The sequence below is a fragment of the Staurois parvus genome, unplaced genomic scaffold (assembly GCF_062004578.1).
Source record: "Staurois parvus isolate SC_StPar_1 unplaced genomic scaffold, SC_StPar_1.0 ptg001270l, whole genome shotgun sequence".
NCBI lineage: Eukaryota > Metazoa > Chordata > Amphibia > Anura > Ranidae > Staurois > Staurois parvus.
In genome coordinates this window covers 1,345,986-1,363,934 of record NW_028319066.1, presented here as the reverse complement: position 1 = coordinate 1,363,934, position 17,949 = coordinate 1,345,986, and the positions used below count along the sequence as shown (strand labels likewise).

The 17,949-nt window shown below is 43.2% G+C and overlaps 1 protein-coding gene across 3 annotated transcripts in view; it reads right to left on the bottom strand.

Moving 5' to 3' along the window:
* The window catches only part of LOC149437684 (methylcrotonoyl-CoA carboxylase beta chain, mitochondrial-like), a 46,631-nt gene that overhangs the window by 19,717 nt on the left and 8,965 nt on the right, over window positions 1–17,949 (bottom strand). For all 3 annotated transcript variants that reach the window (XM_089660757.1, XM_089660755.1, XM_089660756.1), the window contains exons 3-6: window positions 17,184–17,362; window positions 17,015–17,095; window positions 5,969–6,147; window positions 4,434–4,626 (exon numbers count right to left, since the gene is read on the bottom strand). In XM_089660757.1, coding sequence (XP_089516883.1) covers window positions 4,434–4,626; window positions 5,969–6,147; window positions 17,015–17,095; window positions 17,184–17,362 — 632 coding nt within the window. The remainder of the gene's footprint in view (window positions 1–4,433; window positions 4,627–5,968; window positions 6,148–17,014; window positions 17,096–17,183; window positions 17,363–17,949) is intronic.

The following is a 17,949-nucleotide window of genomic DNA, read 5'->3' as shown; positions in this document are numbered from 1 at the left end:
GCAATGCCAAGCAAATGCCAGGATCCCTGGGTGGTCTCGACAATTCGGGCACTTCTGGTCTTTCTCAAACCGGCCGCCTCACGACTTCTTCACCCCCATGAGAATACCAGAGTCTCCTCAGAAGAAAGAGGTACTTCTTCAATTTCTGGATTCCCTACAGGCACAGCAGGCCTGTTCCTACATCCGAGAGGCTTTCAGGTTTTTATTTCAACCTATTTCTGGTACCCCAAAGGAATGGAGATCCGTAATAGACCTCAAGAAATTAAACCATTACATATTCTTGGAGAGCTTTAAGAGGAATTCACTGCAGACTATTATCCACACTGTTCAACCAGGGGACTGGATGCTGTTAGTGGACCTTCAAGACACATACTTACACACACCCATACTCCCACCATTATATCTGAGGTTTGCAGTCGGCCAGATTCATGTTCAATTCCAGAGTTTGCCCTTCAGTCTATGTACTTCTCCCAGAGTCTTCACAAAAGTACTGATCGCAGTCCCAGCCCCATTATGGGAAGTTGGGCTCAGGGTATATCACTACCTGGACGATGTTCTGCTACTAGCAAGGAATCCAGCCCAACTAACAGAACACAGAAAGGTTCTGATTTCCACACTGTCAGAGTTCAGATGGGTAAATGATAAATCAAACAAAAAGTCAGCTTATCCCAACACAGAAAATGATTTATCTAGGTGCTATATTCAACACTTCCAAGGGGTCAGTGTCCCTTCCACCTCAGAAAATGGCAGCCATCATCCGGAAGAAGAAGAAAGTGAGGACGCGATCCCACCTGATGGCTTCAAACTGCCTGAATCTGATAGGGGTTATGTCAGCATGTATCCCACTGGTTCCATGGGTCCACTGGCACCAGAATTTCTAAGACAATGGAACAAGCTTTACCTATCCCAGCCCATACATTTGACAAGTCTGATGCACAGAGGGGTACGGGGGTGGACAAAGAAAGAAATGGTTAGAGGATCGCGTCCATTGGGGTATCTCTCCTGGATGATAGTTAACACAGATGCCAGTGTGATCGGCTGGGGGCGCACTGCACTTGATTACAAAGGCGGACCTTTTGTCCCAAAAATTTGTGGATGCCAACGATTGGTCTCTGCATCCCAAGATATTCGATTGATTTGTGAATCTGCGGGGTCTTCCCAATCTGGATCTCTTTGCTACAGCAGACAACTCCAAGGCGCTGAGGTTCATTTCATGCCTACCTCACCCTTAGGCAGAAGAAATAGATGCCCTCTCGAGTCCGTGGACATGCGACCTGGCCTATGCATTTCCTACCCCCCTGGCCTCTTATCTCGAAGTTCCTTTAGAGACATCTGATGGAAGTCACAACAGTGATAACGGTCCTACCCTACTGGCCGAGATGTCCATGGTTTCCTGTAGCAGTGTTCCTCAGTATTCGCTCACCGATAAAAATCCCACTCATTCTTTTTTTCTGTGTCAGAAACAGCACACACATCCAAATCCTCACAAATTGAAGCTTCACATATGGTTGTTGAAAGTCAGAGGTTCCAGGCCCTAGGATGTTCTTCGGAAGTTATTTCGACTCTACTCAAAGCCAGAAAACCCTCTAAATTTGTTCCAAACTTTGTCGTACATATTAATTGTAAAGCCTTTTCAAATAGCAGGAACCTCAACCAGATCTGCCCTCCACTTCTCAGCTTCTGGACTTCCTCCATGCAGGCGTTAACCTAGGTCTAGGCCTGAGCACCTTAAAGGTCTCTGTGGCAATATACAAGAGGTTGGCCAAATTTTTCAAGGTATTAAGAAGATATGTCCACCGGTCAAAAATGCTTTTCCCACCTGGGAATCTGTAGTCCTAGAGGCTTTATCCAGCCAACCATTTTCTCAGTCCAAATCGGCCTCTTTGTGGAATCTGGCTCTAAAAGTGGCCTAATAGCAGTATCATCTGGTAAAAGAGTGTCAGAACTTCAAGCCCTAGGGGCAGAAGAAGACCACTTTACTTTCTACCCAGATAGGGTAGAACTTAGAACACTGTGCAAATTTGTTCCAAAGGTTTCTTCCTTTTCCAATCTTTTGGAACCATGGGCTCTGCCAACCCTTTCAGACCTGGAATCAGGTACCTTCCATGAGCTCAACATCGCCAGTGTGCTAAGGTGTTATCTTCAAGCTATAGCATCTTTTAGGGACTCGTCTAATCTATTTGTCATCCTCTGGGGCAAAAACAAGGGAAAAGAGGCTTCATCAAGAACAATTGCTTCATGGATAGTCAAGTTAATTCATAAGGCATACAGGGTCAGGGGTCTGGAACCCCCCTCTTCAATCAAGGCACATTCGACCAGGTCTGTCTCCACAGCTAGGGCAAATGCATCCATTGAGACCATCTGCAGAGCAGCTACGTGGTCATCCCAACACACATTTATGAGGCACTACAGAGTGGACCCAGGGGCTCTCTCATCCGTGGAATTCAGCAGACAAGCTATCAAGGCGGTCGTTACCTGTTCCAAATGAAAATCCTCCTATTTTTTTAATAAAACTTTTTCTAAGCATGATCCCACCCATTTCAGCTAGTTATTTATCACATGTATGCTGCCATGGAGGTACCAGGAAAACAGAAAATTGTACCATACTTACCGCAATTTTCCTTCCTGGTGCCTATCCATGGCAGCATACAATCCCGCCCTCGGTATTCTACATTACAGAGAATGCTGGGGATACCTTAATCCTTTCTTTTATATATTCACTGGTCCTGAGGGAGGAGTCTAAGGCGGGGCTTTTTATAGGTATACTGCCATGGATAGGCTCCAGGAAAGAAAAATTATGGTAAGTATGGTACAATTTTCTGGGGTTTTTTTTTTTCATTTTGAACAGAGTAGAGATGGACTAGAATACCTGTTAGATTTTATTTGTGGTCTGTGCCCCTGTGAAGGTGATTCACCTCTCTGTTTGTCCTGTTTACTATTATCATTGAAAGTGAAAGTAAAAGAAAATCCTACATTTTGGGTAGTCCCCAGAACAGTAATAGAGAGCAAATCTTCCAATAGGGACACTAATTATGTTGACTTGATGGCCCCAAGAGATTCCCTTAATTTTCAGGGATTTCCTCGCACTACCAGGAAAGGTAAATCTCACCAATGGGACACAGATGGCAAAAAAACCAACAGAGGTTATAACCCTTCCTTACTCTTTCCAAAATGGGAAAAAAATGCCCACAGTTCTGCTTTAAAGTGGTTATAAAAGCACTTTTTTTTGCTAAAATAACAAAACATGTAATACTTACAATAGTATTGCACAGAGCAGCCCTTAACCTCCTCTGGGGTCCCTTGCTGGAGCTCTTGGCTACTCCTCTTCTTTGTGTACCCCCATAGCAAGTTGCTAGCTATGGAGGCACATCTTTTTATATAACTTTTTTTTGTGGACATTTCACTGCACAAAACAAGTCCCTTTAAGAGGGCTAGCTCTTTTGTGTATATTCAGCAATGAGAGCACATCTGCAGGCTCAATCCTGAGCTGGACTGTATGAATCTAAAAATGCATGAAGGTAAGAAACCTTCTGTGTGCAGCAGTGCCCCCAGCCCCCTCAATACTTACCTGAGCCTCATCGCAATCCAGAGATGATAATGACACCCTCAGCTGTCACGGGTCTCTGCCTCCTCATTGGCTGAGACAGCAAGCAGGAGCCATTGGCTCCTGCTGCTGTCAATCACAGCCAGTTAGCCAATGAGGAGATAGATGGGTGGGACCAAGACGTGGCTCTGTGTGTGAAAGGAAACACGGAGCAGTGGGTGCCCCCATAGCAAGCTGCTTGCTGTGGGGGCACCCAACAGACAGGAGGAGCTAGGAGAGCCTACGGGGGACCCAAGAAGAGGAGGATCCAGGCTGCTCTGTGCAAAACCATTGCACACAGCAGGTAAGTATAGAAATGTTTGTTATTTTACAAAAAATTACAACTACTTGAAGTCACCGTGTTAAAAGGAACATACAACAAATGTCAGTGTATATGGGCTTCTATCATTTCTGTGCCATCACATGAACCTGACGCTCAGATAACAGAGACAGTGGTAGCAGAATAACCCGTTTACCTGCATCATTTACACTGTACAACAAGAGCTGGTCATGCTTTAATCTGGTTCACTTCTACTTATTACCACAAGAAAGAAGCAACTACACACCATGGGGGTTATTTATTAAAACTGGAGCATACAAAATCTGAAACAGCTCTGCATAGAAACCAATCATCTTCCAGGTTTTATTGCCAAAGCTTAACTGAACAAGCAGAAGCTAGAAGAAGTTAGAAGCTGATTGGCTCCCATGCACGGCTGCACCAAATTCTGAGTGCTCCAGTTTTAGTAAGTTTCCCCCAATGTGTTTCTGTCAACCATTTTTGTTGTGCCTTTAGCTTGTAACGTTCTTGATAAATTCCCCCATTGTACATTATTAAACCTGATACACTCACCAGTTTTATGTCCAGAGTGCAGTTGTAGCCTCTCGGTGCTAGCCCCGATAACTCATGGGTATCATAAAGAGGATCTTCGAACTCGGTACAGCTGTCGGGTGGCGGATCAAAGTTTAGGGTAGAAATTATGAGTCGGGCGCAGCTGTACGCTTCGGGTTCTGTAGCTGCAAAATGATCGACACAACCGCTGACTCTAGGCAGAGAATGGAGACAACGCTCAAGATAAAATAGTAGATGTCAATGTTAGTGTACACAGGACATGGGCCATCTACACTCAACCATTTGGAACTACAAGTTCTAGCCTGTCCTACCAGCCAGGTAGCCAGGCCTGTTTCCTGACTGAGTCTGCCCTTTGTTAGACTGCCTTCTGGACTCCACCCTCTAAACAACTTTGCACTGTTTACACGCCAACGTTAAGGGTCCCAACTAAGACAGCAGAAGCTTATATTAAGAAACTGTTTAGATCTAATGATCTGTCTGGTAGCAGCCCTGATTTGCAGGAAATTGAACAAAATCACAGGCCTACTGAGAGCCTTCAACCTCAAGAGTACCCAAATCAATTGCATTGTGTTCAGTTTGTACTGTTTCTCATGTGCTAACCTTGAGTCATTGAATTGCTACATTGCCTTTTGGTACACCAAAACCAGTTTGTTTTATAACGGTCAGTGTGTCCCATTCATGTGTGGCCATTGGAAAGCCCCGGCTAAAGTATTCTCATGGTGTCAGTAGGAATGAGGCTCCATCTAAGAAGAGAGAGAGCAGAGGAGCCAATACTACCAGCAGCTCGTGCGGGGGTAGCACTACACTGGTATTTCAGTTCTTGGTAAATGCTGGATAGTTAAAGCTGAACTTCAGGCAGATATAAAAGACACAAATTACTAGGGCTGGAGGGTGAGAGGAAGGAGCAGTACAAGAAGCTAGTCAGTTCATGTGTTGACAATGAGCATGCTGATAGGAAGAGAGAGCAGAGTGACTTCATGATGAGCTGCTTCTCCTTTCATTGTCCAGTCAAAGGATGGAACAGATCCAGGGCAACATGGGCTCAGAAGAAGTGGGTTAAATGATGCTGGTCATCAGACTGAGGTCATCACATAGCAGAAACAAAGTACTGAAATCTCTGAATTGAATGTGATTACTGCAGTAAAAGCTTTTGATATTCTATCTTTTAAGTTATTCATATTTATCTTATTTTTGCCTGGAGTTCTGCTTTAAGCAACCTGATTTTTTTTTTAACTCTTAGATACTTTACTGGTGAAATCTCTGTGCTTAGATCCCAGGTCAGCACACCTGCTGTCTCCATTATGAGGGGCTCCCAACATACCTGCTAGATTTGACTTTTATAGAGTATGTAAAAGGAGGAGATGAAACACACGAAGGTGGGTATTGACACCAAAACCTCCCAGGTGGACAGGAACAGAGCCATGAATTATAATGGGCGGAACTCAGTATTGTAATATTTAAGACATATATGAAGCCAGTTACAAAATGTAATCCAACGTCAGCCAGCTCTTCCTAGGCAATCTTGGCTGTGTTACCTGGAGTGAAGTTTGGCTCCGCCAAGTTCTTCAGCCGATACATCCTCCCCCGTGGCAGCCTTAACAAGTGGGGGTCCTCCTAAAAATATAGTTCCAATCCTGTCCACCATAATAGTCTCCTCCGCCATGGTTGGGATGTACGCCCCGCCAGCTGTACACGAGCCACACACTACCGCCACCTGATCCATAAAAAAGCAGAAAAAACACTTTTCTGTTAAGAGTAATTTTAAAGTAACAATTAGGAATTTCCAGAGAGCTGCATAAAGCCCAGTTTAAGCCTCCTTTTTGATTAGTGTAATACAATCAGGCTGCATAAACAATAGATGTGGGCATTATTTTAATCTTTTTATTTTTTTAATTTATCATTTGGCAAAAAAAATGTCCACATCTATTACTGTTTATGAAGACACCATCCAGTTTTTTGCTGTTTGTATCTCACTGGGGGAGATTTGCCTTCATATCCTGTTTTGCAAATACAACAGGACATAAAAGGAGACCTCTCTACAGTGAAGGAAATTCCCCTCTTACTGTGAAGAAAACATTCTGTGTATCTAAGAAAGAATCCAGGCCTTTTTTAAAGCAATCCACCGAGCTGGCCAGAACCAACTCTTGAGGGAGTCTATTCCACATTTTCACAGCTCTCACTGTGAAGAAACCTTTCCATGTTTGGAGATTAAATTTCTTTTCCTCCAGACGAAAAGAGTACCCCCTTGTCCTCTGTGATGACCTCAGGGAAAATAACTCTACACCGAGTTCACTATATGAACCATTGATGTATTTACAGTATACATGGAGATCATATCCCCCCTTATGTATTATACATGGAGATCATATCCCCCCTTATGTATTATAAATGGCGATCATATCCCCCCTTATGTATTATACATGGAGATCATATCCCCCCTTATGTATTATACATGGAGATCATATCCCCCCGTATGTATTATACATGGAGATCATATCCCCCCTTATGTATTATACATGGAGATCATATCCCCCCTTATGTATTATACATGGAGATCATATCCCCCTTATGTATTATACATGGAGATCATATCCCCCCCTTATGTATTATACATGGAGATCATATCCCCCCTTATGTATTATACATGGAGATCATATCCCCTCTTATGTATTATACATGGAGATCACATCCCCTGTCATGCCTTCAGCAATTTGTTCTTTGTTAATTAGTCATTATTAGTATGACTTATCAGTTTGTAATTCTCTGTTCATTGTGTAACTGCTCCATCTAGTGGCTGTTTGTATACACTGCATCTTTTCACAGTAGAAGTTTGACCCATTTCAGCTTCCATAGCTTGTAGCCTATGAACTCTGATTACATCATCAGCCCTGCTCATAGCAGCCATTTCCTCATCACAGACTCCATTCCTGTGGTAACCACGCTGCTGGTAGGATCCAACCCTCACATTCAGGCTCACAATAGCATCGTCGGTACGTCTACACACATGTCTATATCTTATGCATCTGTGTTTTATGTAACCTACATGTCTTACATGTGTTTATATGTGCATTGCCTTACTGTAATGTATAATATGCTTTGTCACATGGCAGACAGTGTTACTAAGTGCCTTATTTTCTGTTCCTCAGTTTCACCTCTTATATCTTTGCAATAAAGACAAAGTTGGACGTTGCTTCTTTGTCAACTCATTGCCGAGAAAGGTTTAGCTGTCTGTCAAGCTATGTACCTTCACACATAAGGAGGACAGAACAGTGAAACGACGGCTTCTTACAAGCTGGATACGAGGACTGCGACTCCTGAAGTCCTGACTGCAGTGAAACGACGGCTTCTTACAAGCTGGATACGAGGACTGCGACTCCTGAAGTCCTGACTGCAGCGAAACGGTGGCTTCTCACAAGCTGGATAGGAGGAACTACGCAACATCGCCACCCGCAGCGGTTGCAAGTGTGCTAACCCGTTCACAGCATCATCATGTCAGCAAGGGAATCCGGACAGTTCGAGACAAGGTCTCGCATCTCAGTTAACTCCAGAGGCTCAGGGAGATCTTTGAGCAGCTCCACCGTCTTTATTGCCCGCGCGAAGGCCGAGGCCGCCAAAACCCGCGCGACATTTGCCGAACAAGAAAGACAATTAAAAATAGAGAAAGCATGCACGGAAGCAGCTCTAGAAAAGCTAACTGTGGAAAAAGAAGCTGCAGCTGCTGTAGCAGAAGCAGAGGCTTTAGAGGAAGCAGCAAACTTCACAAGCGATAGACTCAGCTACATAAGTAGGCCCGAACCCAGTCTTCACAATAACTCGCAACGCACTTCAGATTACGTACTGCAACATGCTAAGTCAGAAGACGGCCTAAATCCAGGTCCAAGAGCGACATCAACCCCTGCTAAGGAGCTCCAACAGACTCCAGTCATACAACAAGCGACCTCAGTTAACCAAAGACCCTGCATGGAACAAGTCGACGGTTCCATAGGACATCAACCCTCAATGCAACCTGCATTCAAACCCACAAATGATCGCAGTATGGTCAAACCCTTTAAGGAAGAACAAGTAGATGGTGCCTATTACAGCAACAATCTGTCAAACAGAGATACAGGTATGTCAGATTTTCTAAAATTCTTTGCCCGACGTGAGTTAATAACCAAGGGACTCTCCAAGTTTAATGACAGACCTGAAAGCTATAGGTCATGGCGATCATCATTCAGGAATAATATCAGAGATCTGGATCTGTCTGCATGTGAAGAAGTAGATCTTCTTGTCAAGTGGCTAGGAAATGAGTCGACAGAGCATGCAAGGCGGATTAGAGACATTAATATTAACTACCCAATCAGAGGGTTAAACATGATATGGGAGAGACTTGAGGAGTGTTACGGCTCACAAGAAGTGATAGAGAACGCACTTTTCAAAAGAATTGAGGATTTCCCTAAGATCCAAAACAAAGATTCCCAGAAGCTAAGAGAACTGAGTGATCTGTTAACAGAGCTACAAGTTGCCAAAATTGAAGGAGACTTACAAGGTCTGGCATTCTTAGATACTGCACGTGGTGTAAACCCCATAGTACAAAAATTACCGTACAACCTGCAAGAGAAGTGGATTGCTCAAGGCTCCAGGTACAAGCAACAGTACGATGTCTCGTTCCCTCCATTCTCTTTCTTTATGGACTTCGTGCACCAACAAGCAAAAACTAGGAATGATCCCAGCTTTAACTTCTCGATGTTTGACACCGCTTACCCCAAATCAGGTAAACCTATCTCACTTCGTAACATGAAAGGTACACCGTTTGCAGTACATAAAACCAGTGTGTCTCTTAAAGACTCCTCAAACAAAACCTACAGTACTACAGAGTCTGAGACGATCTCCACAAAGGACCCATGCAGAGAATGTCCTCTACATAAGAAACCACACTCATTGTTGAAATGCAGAGGATTTAGAGGAAAACTTCTCAGGGATCGCAGAACTTTCCTCAAGGAAAACCACATTTGCTACAGGTGTTGTGCCTCAACCTCTCATCTTGCAAAGGACTGCACAGTGAACATCAAATGCTCGGAATGCAACAGTGAAGCGCACAATACAGCTTTACACCCTGGGCCAGCCCCATGGACTCTCACACCCCCAGACCAGGCTGTAGAGCACGGCGGGGAGGAGGGAGACACAGTACCTCCTGAAGTGACACCCCAGTGCACCCAAGTCTGTGGAGAAGGTCTTAGTAACAAATCTTGCTCCAAGATTTGTCTTGTTACAGTTTACCCCATCGGTCATAAAGAGAAAGCGGTAAGGTTGTATGCCATCCTTGATGACCAAAGCAATAGATCTCTTGCAAACTCAGCCTTCTTTGATATCTTCAGTATTAAAGGACACTGCTCTTCATATTCACTTAAAACTTGCGCTGGTGTGAGTGAAGAAAAAGGCAGAAGAGCTACTGGTTTCCAAGTCGAATCCATAAATAGTGAAGCATCCCTGCAACTACCTACCTTGATTGAATGCAATCAGATCCCAAACAATAGAGAAGAGATTCCTACACCTGAGGCAGCATTACATCATGAACATTTAAAGACCATAGCGCATCTCATACCTGCACTCGACCCAAAGGCCCAAATAGTACTTCTCCTTGGGAGAGATATCATAAGAGTCCACAAGGTAAGAAAACAAATAAATGGTCCTCATAGTTCTCCATATGCTCAGAAGCTCGACCTGGGGAGGGTCATCATAGGTGATGTTTGCCTAGGAAATGTTCACAAGCCAACCACAGTGAATTCTCTTTACACAAATACCTTGGAGAATGGACGTCCATCCCTCTTTCAGCCTTGTCCTAACAGATTCCTTCTAAGAGAGAAGCCGGCAAGTGTGCTATATCCTGACTTTACAGAAACCGAGAACCACTCTTGCAGTGAAGACCAAGATCACTTGGGGTGCACGGTGTTCCAGAGGACAAAGGAAGACCACAAGATAGCTCCCTCTATTGAAGATGAGGCCTTCTTGGGCATAATGGAACAAGGATTTTTCAAGGATAAAACAAACACCTGGGTTGCACCACTACCTTTCAAAACACAGAGACGTCATCTTCCTAACAACAGGTATCAAGCCTTAAAACGCTTCTGTTCACTTAGACGCAACTTTCAGAAAAGACCAGAGATGATGGAACATTTCTTCTTATTCATGAAAAAGATGTTTGAGAACAATCATGCAGAAGTAGCTCCACCCCAAAAAGAAAAAGAAGAATGCTGGTATCTACCAATCTTCGGCGTTTACCACCCTAAGAAGCCAGGACGAATCCGAGTGGTATTTGACTCCAGTTCACAGTATGAGGGAGTCTCTCTCAATGATGTCCTTTTGACAGGACCAGACCTCAACAACACACTTCTCGGTGTCCTCATCAGATTCCGTAAAGAACCCATCGCTATAGTTGCCGACATACAACAAATGTTCTATTGTTTCCTAGTAAAAGAAGAGCACAGGAACTTCTTGAGATTTCTTTGGTTCAAGGACAATGACCCTACTCAAGACATCATAGAATATCGCATGAAGGTGCATGTTTTTGGCAACAGCCCATCTCCAGCTGTTGCTATTTATGGACTCAGACTCTCTGCTCAAGAAGGTGAAAAAGACTATGGGAAAGACGTTAAGAAGTTTGTTGAAAGAGACTTCTATGTAGATGATGGCTTAAAGTCGCTTCCCTCACCAGAGGCTGCAATCAGTCTACTCAAAAGGACCCAGAGTATGCTTTCCTGTTCAAACCTCAGACTTCATAAGATAGCTTCAAACAGCAAAGTTGTTATGGAAGCCTTCTCTACTCAAGATCATGCCAGTGATTTGAAAGATCTAGACTTAGCGACAGACCCGATACCCATGCAGCGCAGCCTAGGGCTCAGCTGGGACCTCAAATCTGACACCTTTACCTTTCAGGTCGACAAAGAGCAAAAGCCTTTCACATGACGTGGAGTGTTATCTACCATTAACAGTCTATATGATCCACTTGGATTTGCAGCTCCTGTGATCATCCAAGGTAAGACTCTGCTCAGAGAGTTAACCACAGATACGTGTGATTGGGATTCGCCACTTCCCTCAGAAAAAGAAGCACTATGGATAGCATGGAGAAACTCTCTACAGGCATTATCTAACCTACATATCTATAGGCCATATGCCCACTTCTCCCCTGCAGAAGTTCAGTCTAGGCAGCTGTGCATATTTTGTGATGCTTCGGTAAAAGCAATCGCTGCAGTCGCTTACCTTAAAACTATAAACATTAAAGGTCAAGTCCAAATTGGCTTTGTAATGGGCAAGGAAAAACTGGCACCAAGCCCTGAGATTACCATACCAAGACTGGAACTTTGTGCCGCTGTTCTGGCAGTAGAGCTGGCAGATCTCATTGTGTCAGAAATAGATATAAAACTTGTCAGTACAATGTTTCATACAGACAGCAAAGTAGTATTGGGCTACATTTACAATGAGACTAGGAGATTCTATGTCTATGTTCATAACAGAGTTCAAAGAATTAGGAGGTCAACACAGCCTACCCAGTGGTGCTATGTACCAACTGACCTCAACCCAGCAGACCATGCTACAAGAGCTGTTCCAGCAGCTCACCTTAAAGATACTACGTGGTTCACAGGGCCACCATTCCTCTACAAACCTGTACTTGACACCCTGGAGAAATACTCATTTCAGCTATTAGAACCAAATGCTGATGCAGAGATTCGTCCTCATATTTCTGTACTCACCACAAGAGTTTCTCACAAAGAGCTTGGATCCAAACGATTCGACAAGTTTTCTACGTGGAAATCACTGAACAGAGCTATAGCCGGCTTGATCCACATAGCCAGATCCTTTAGAGCCACACCTACAGGATCAGATCACTGCAAAGGTTGGCATTACTGTCACAAGGCCCATACAGTGGATGAGCTCACACAGGCCAGAGACGTTATCATCCGTTGTATCCAACAAGAGGTTTATACTCAAGAATTTGAACTCATCCAAAATCAAAAGAGTGTTCCTAAAGACAGTTCCCTCAAGAGGCTGGACCCCTTCATAGATGCTAATGGACTGTTGAGAGTTGGGGGACATATTTCAAATGCAAAGTTCGAGAGTAAAGAATGTAATCCCATAATACTTCCAAGCAATCACATTGCATCTTTACTTGTGCAACACTACCATGAGAAGACTAAACATCAGGGACGTTTGTTCACTGAAGGAGCTTTACGTACAGCTGGATTTTGGGTAGTGGGAGCGAAAAGACTTGTGAGTTGTCTTATTTTCAAATGTGTCACTTGCAAAAAACTACATGGTATGTTTCAGTCACAGAAGATGGCTAACCTCCCTGCGGACCGACTCAGTATAGAACCTCCCTTTACTAATGTTGGTCTTGACGTGTTTGGTCCCTGGTCTGTCACCACACGGCACACTAGAGGAGGCCAGGCAAACAGCAAACGCTGGGCAGTCATATTTACATGCATGAGTATCAGGGCTGTGCATATAGAAGTTATCGAGTCTTTAGACACATCCATCTTTATAAATGCTCTCAGACGTTTCATCTCCATCAGAGGCCCAGTTAAACTAATCCGCTCTGATAGAGGTACCAACTTCGTTGGGGCCTGCAAAGAACTGCATATCCCCTCAAACATTGACAGTGACCATGTAGAGAGATATCTTGCCGCCCAAGACTGTAAATGGACATTCAACCCCCCACATGCGTCTCACATGGGAGGCTCTTGGGAGCGTATGATTGGCATAGCTCGCCGGATCCTTGATTCTGTCTTTCTACAGCTGGGAACTTCGAGGCTCACCCATGAAACCCTCTCAACCTTCATGGCCGAAGTAGTGGCGATCATGAACGCCAGACCTTTGACTTCAGTATCCAGTGATCCAGAAGATCCCTTCTTGCTCACCCCTTCCACTCTTCTCACCCAAAAAGTCGGTACAGCATCGGCTCCTCCTGGCGAATTTAGTGCTAAAGACTTGTACAAGTGTCAGTGGAGACGAGTGCAAACTCTAGCAGATACCTTCTGGGATAAATGGAGAAAACAATACATCTCTACTCTACATGTCCGGAATAAATGGCAAACCAGCAAACCCAACATGGAGGTTGGTAATATTGTTCTTGTCAAAGACTCTCAGTCAAGAAGAAATGACTGGCCTTTGGGACTGATAACCAAGGTGTTCCCAAGTGAAGATGGGAAAGTCAGAAAAGTGGAGGTCAAGGTCTGCAGACAACAGGAGCCCAAACTCTTTCTCAGACCCGTTACTGAACTGGTTTTGTTGCTCTCTCCAGGGGTGATTTAATGTGGTATCCTTTAGATACCAGACGGGGAGTGTCATGCCTTCAGCAATTTGTTCTTTGTTAATTAGTCATTATTAGTATGACTTATCAGTTTGTAATTCTCTGTTCGTTGTGTAACTGCTCCATCTAGTGGCTGTTTGTATACACTGCATCTTTTCACAGTAGAAGTTTGACCCATTTCAGCTTCCATAGCTTGTAGCCTATGAACTCTGATTACATCATCAGCCCTGCTCATAGCAGCCATTTCCTCATCACAGACTCCATTCCTGTGGTAACCACGCTGCTGGTAGGATCCAACCCTCACATTCAGGCTCACAATAGCATCGTCGGTACGTCTACACACGTCTATATCTTATGCATCTGTGTTTTATGTAACCTACATGTCTTACATGTGTTTATATGTGCATTGCCTTACTGTAATGTATAATATGCTTTGTCACATGGCAGACAGTGTTACTAAGCGCCTTATTTTCTGTTCCTCAGTTTCACCTCTTATATCTTTGCAATAAAGACAAAGTTGGACGTTGCTTCTTTGTCAACTCATTGCCGAGAAAGGTTTAGCTGTCTGTCAAGCTATGTACCTTCACACATAAGGAGGACAGAACATCCCCCCTTATGTATTATACATGGAGATCACATCCCCCTTATGTATTATACATGGAGATCATATCCCTCATTATGTATTATACATGGAGATCATATCCCCCCTTATGTATTATACATGGAGATCATATCCCCCCCTTATGTATTATACATGGAGATCACATCCCCCCTTATGTATTATACATGGTGATCACATCCCCTCTTATGTATTATACATAGTGATCATATCCCCCCTTATATATTATACATGGAGATCATATCCCCCCCTTATGTATTATACATGGAGATCATATCCCCCATTATGTATTATACATGGAGATCATATCCCCCCTTATATATTATACATGGAGATCATATCCCCCCCTTATGTATTATACATAGAGATCATATCCCCCCTTATATATTATACATGGAGATCATATCCCCCCTTATGTATTATACATGGAGATCATACCCCCTCTTATGTATTCTACATGGTGATCATATCCCCCCTTATGTATTATACATGGTGATCATATCCCCCCTTATGTATTCTACATGGAGATCATACCCCCTCTTATGTATTCTACATGGAGATCATATCCCCCCTTATGTATTATACATGGAGATCATATCCCCCCTTATGTATTATACATGGAGATCATATCCCACTTATGTATTATACATGGAGATCATATCCCCCCTTATGTATTATACATGGTGATCATATCCCCCCTTATGTATTATACATGGTGATCATATCCCGCTTATGTATTATACATGGAGATCATATCCCCCTTATGTATTATACATGGAGATCATATCCCCCCCTTATGTATTATACATGGAGATCATATCCCCCTTATGTATTATACATGGAGATCATATCCCCCCTTATGTATTATACATGGAGATCATATCCCCCCTTATATATTATACATGGAGATCATATCCCCCCTTATGTATTATACATGGTGATCATATCCCCCCTTATGTATTATACATGGAGATCATATCCCCCTTATGTATTATACATGGAGATCATATCCCCCTTATGTATTATACATGGAGATCATATCCCCCTTAATCTCCTCTTCTGAAGAGAGAATAAATTCAGTTCCTCTAATCTTTCCTCATAGCTGATCTCCTCCATGCCTCTTATCAGTTTGGTTGCTCTTCTCTGTACTTTCTCCAGTTCCCCAATGTTCTTTCTTCTCCACCATTGATTCCCCCAGTTGTACCCCCCTTAGTATGTATGATGCATGCATATTCTTAGTCCCTCTTCATAAACAGAAATAGATGTGTAATCCAACATTATGTGCAATCCAACAATATGTGCGAATCCAACATTTTTAGGTTGTCACCAGAGCAGGAGTGAGGGGAAATCTACCAATGGGGACACCTGTTCTGGTGACAACTTAAAAATGTTGGATTTCCAATCATTTTTTGCACTGGGCACAGTGATCACCTGTGTAAATAGAGAGGGATTATCTCCCTAACATAATGCAACACATCAACACATGAATCCTAAATGTCAGTAGTAACAAAGCCTAGTCCCTAGCATAGCAAAAACTAATAGGATTTTAAAGGTACCACACCATGCATATAAAATGTTTACATTTGTATTATACAAAATGTTACAAAATCACAATAACAAACATTGAAGCACTGTTAAAAACAAAGACAGTAATGTGTCAGCAGTTGACAATCACAGCGTCACATGCCTGATAAAGGGGTCCTGCGAGACTCCGAAACATTGCCTTGCTGTAACTATGTGATCGTTCATTAAGTCCTCATGCACACTGGCTCCATATGGTGTTTGTGGCTCCTTCAGTCTTGGAACAACTTATAAGACATGTGAGTCTCCTTGTAACAGATAATACATACATGTGGAAAGATCCAGAGTATAATATTTGTATTTATAATACTTTACTGTTACTCATGTTGGTTTTGTTTGTAACTTTAGAAAAACATATGCCAGATCTTCCTGATGAAGCGGGCTTGTTCTGCGAAACGTGTCGGAGATGACCATATGAGACCTTCTCCAGGACTAATATGGGATGTGATTGTCAACTGCTGGCATAATATATGACTTTGTTTTTAACAGTACTATTTTGTATAATAAAAATTTAAACTTTTTATATACATGGTGTGGTACCTTTAAAATCCTATTAGTTTTTCCTATGCTGGGATTTGTCTGTATTTCGGTGTTTTTTCATTAGAGGATGTGGTACCAGTAAAACCTTTGAACAAGCTGAGACTACGTTGTTGAGTCTTCCTTCCTGCTTCCAAGTAGTTAGCACTTCCGCCTGGCAGTACTAGGGTCCTTGGATCAAATCCCAACCACGGCACCACCTGCCTAGAGTTTGTACGTTCTCCCTGTGCCTACGCGTGTTTCCTCCAGGTAATCTTGCTTCCTCCCACACTCCTAAGAAATGCTGGTAGGTTAATTGGATCCTGTCTAAATTGTCCCTAGTATGTGTATGTATGAATGTGAGTTAGGGACCTTAGATTGTACGCCCCTAGAGGGTTAGGGACTGATGTGAATGTAATATATATATATATATATATATATATATATATATATATATATATATGTATATGTAAAGCGCTGCGTAAATTGATGGCGCTATATAAGTACCTGTAATAAAATAAATATTAAATCATAACAAAGCCTACCGTTACAACATCACTCCTAGATCTGCTGCTGTACCTGTGGGATCTTCAGAGCTGACATTATGGCTTCATTGTAAAACGTCCTTCCACCATGCTCCTTGTCTGGGAACAGCTGACCCTGGAAATACAAGAGAGGTAATAATACTGGAAGACCTTCCCCGGAGTAGGCGGCAGCACAGACAGCACAGGGGCTGCACAGGAGGTACCTGCAGAGGCAGAAAGGCTCCTCCACTATCAACCAGGTACACAGTGGGCAGCCTGTTCTGCAGAGCGATCTCCTGCGCCCTTAGCTGCTTCTTCACTGAGATGGGATAAGCAGTTCCTCCTTTTACAGTGGCATCATTAGCGATGACCATACACCAAATACCGCAGACCTTCCCCATACCTACAATACACAACAAAAGACATACATGAGATGTGTATCTAAGGATTGCAACATAGTCACTGCAAGTACAGAAGCTTCTTTTCAGGCATAAGCAGCAGGGGGCGCAGGTGTTTTTTTTAACAAACATTTGTTCCTTATTAACTCCTTCTTCCCCTTATTCCCTTAGCTATTATTTTCCTTTATTCATATTTTGTAAAAAGGTTTGCACTGCTTTGTTCCAGAATCATAACTTAGTAACATTTTGAATGAGATGAATTATAGAATAAAATATATACTTTTTATCTACAGTAGGGGTGTCAAACTCAATTTCACAGAGGGTCACATCAACATTATGGTTGCCCTAAAAGGGCCAGTTGTATCTGTAAGACTAGATGTGCAGAGCACCCCAACCCCCACCATCACAAGTCAAAAATCCCCCAAGCTCCCTCACATCACAGTGCACCCCCCTTACCCTGTGCTGCTACTGGGAAGAGGCTAGGGGCATAGCTGGGAAGCAGAAAGTGCAGTGTCTGGAGGAGGACCAGAGGAGAGCTGGAGTCAACTGCCGGAGTCTGCTGAATGCCGAGACCAGGGGAAGTGGAAACAAA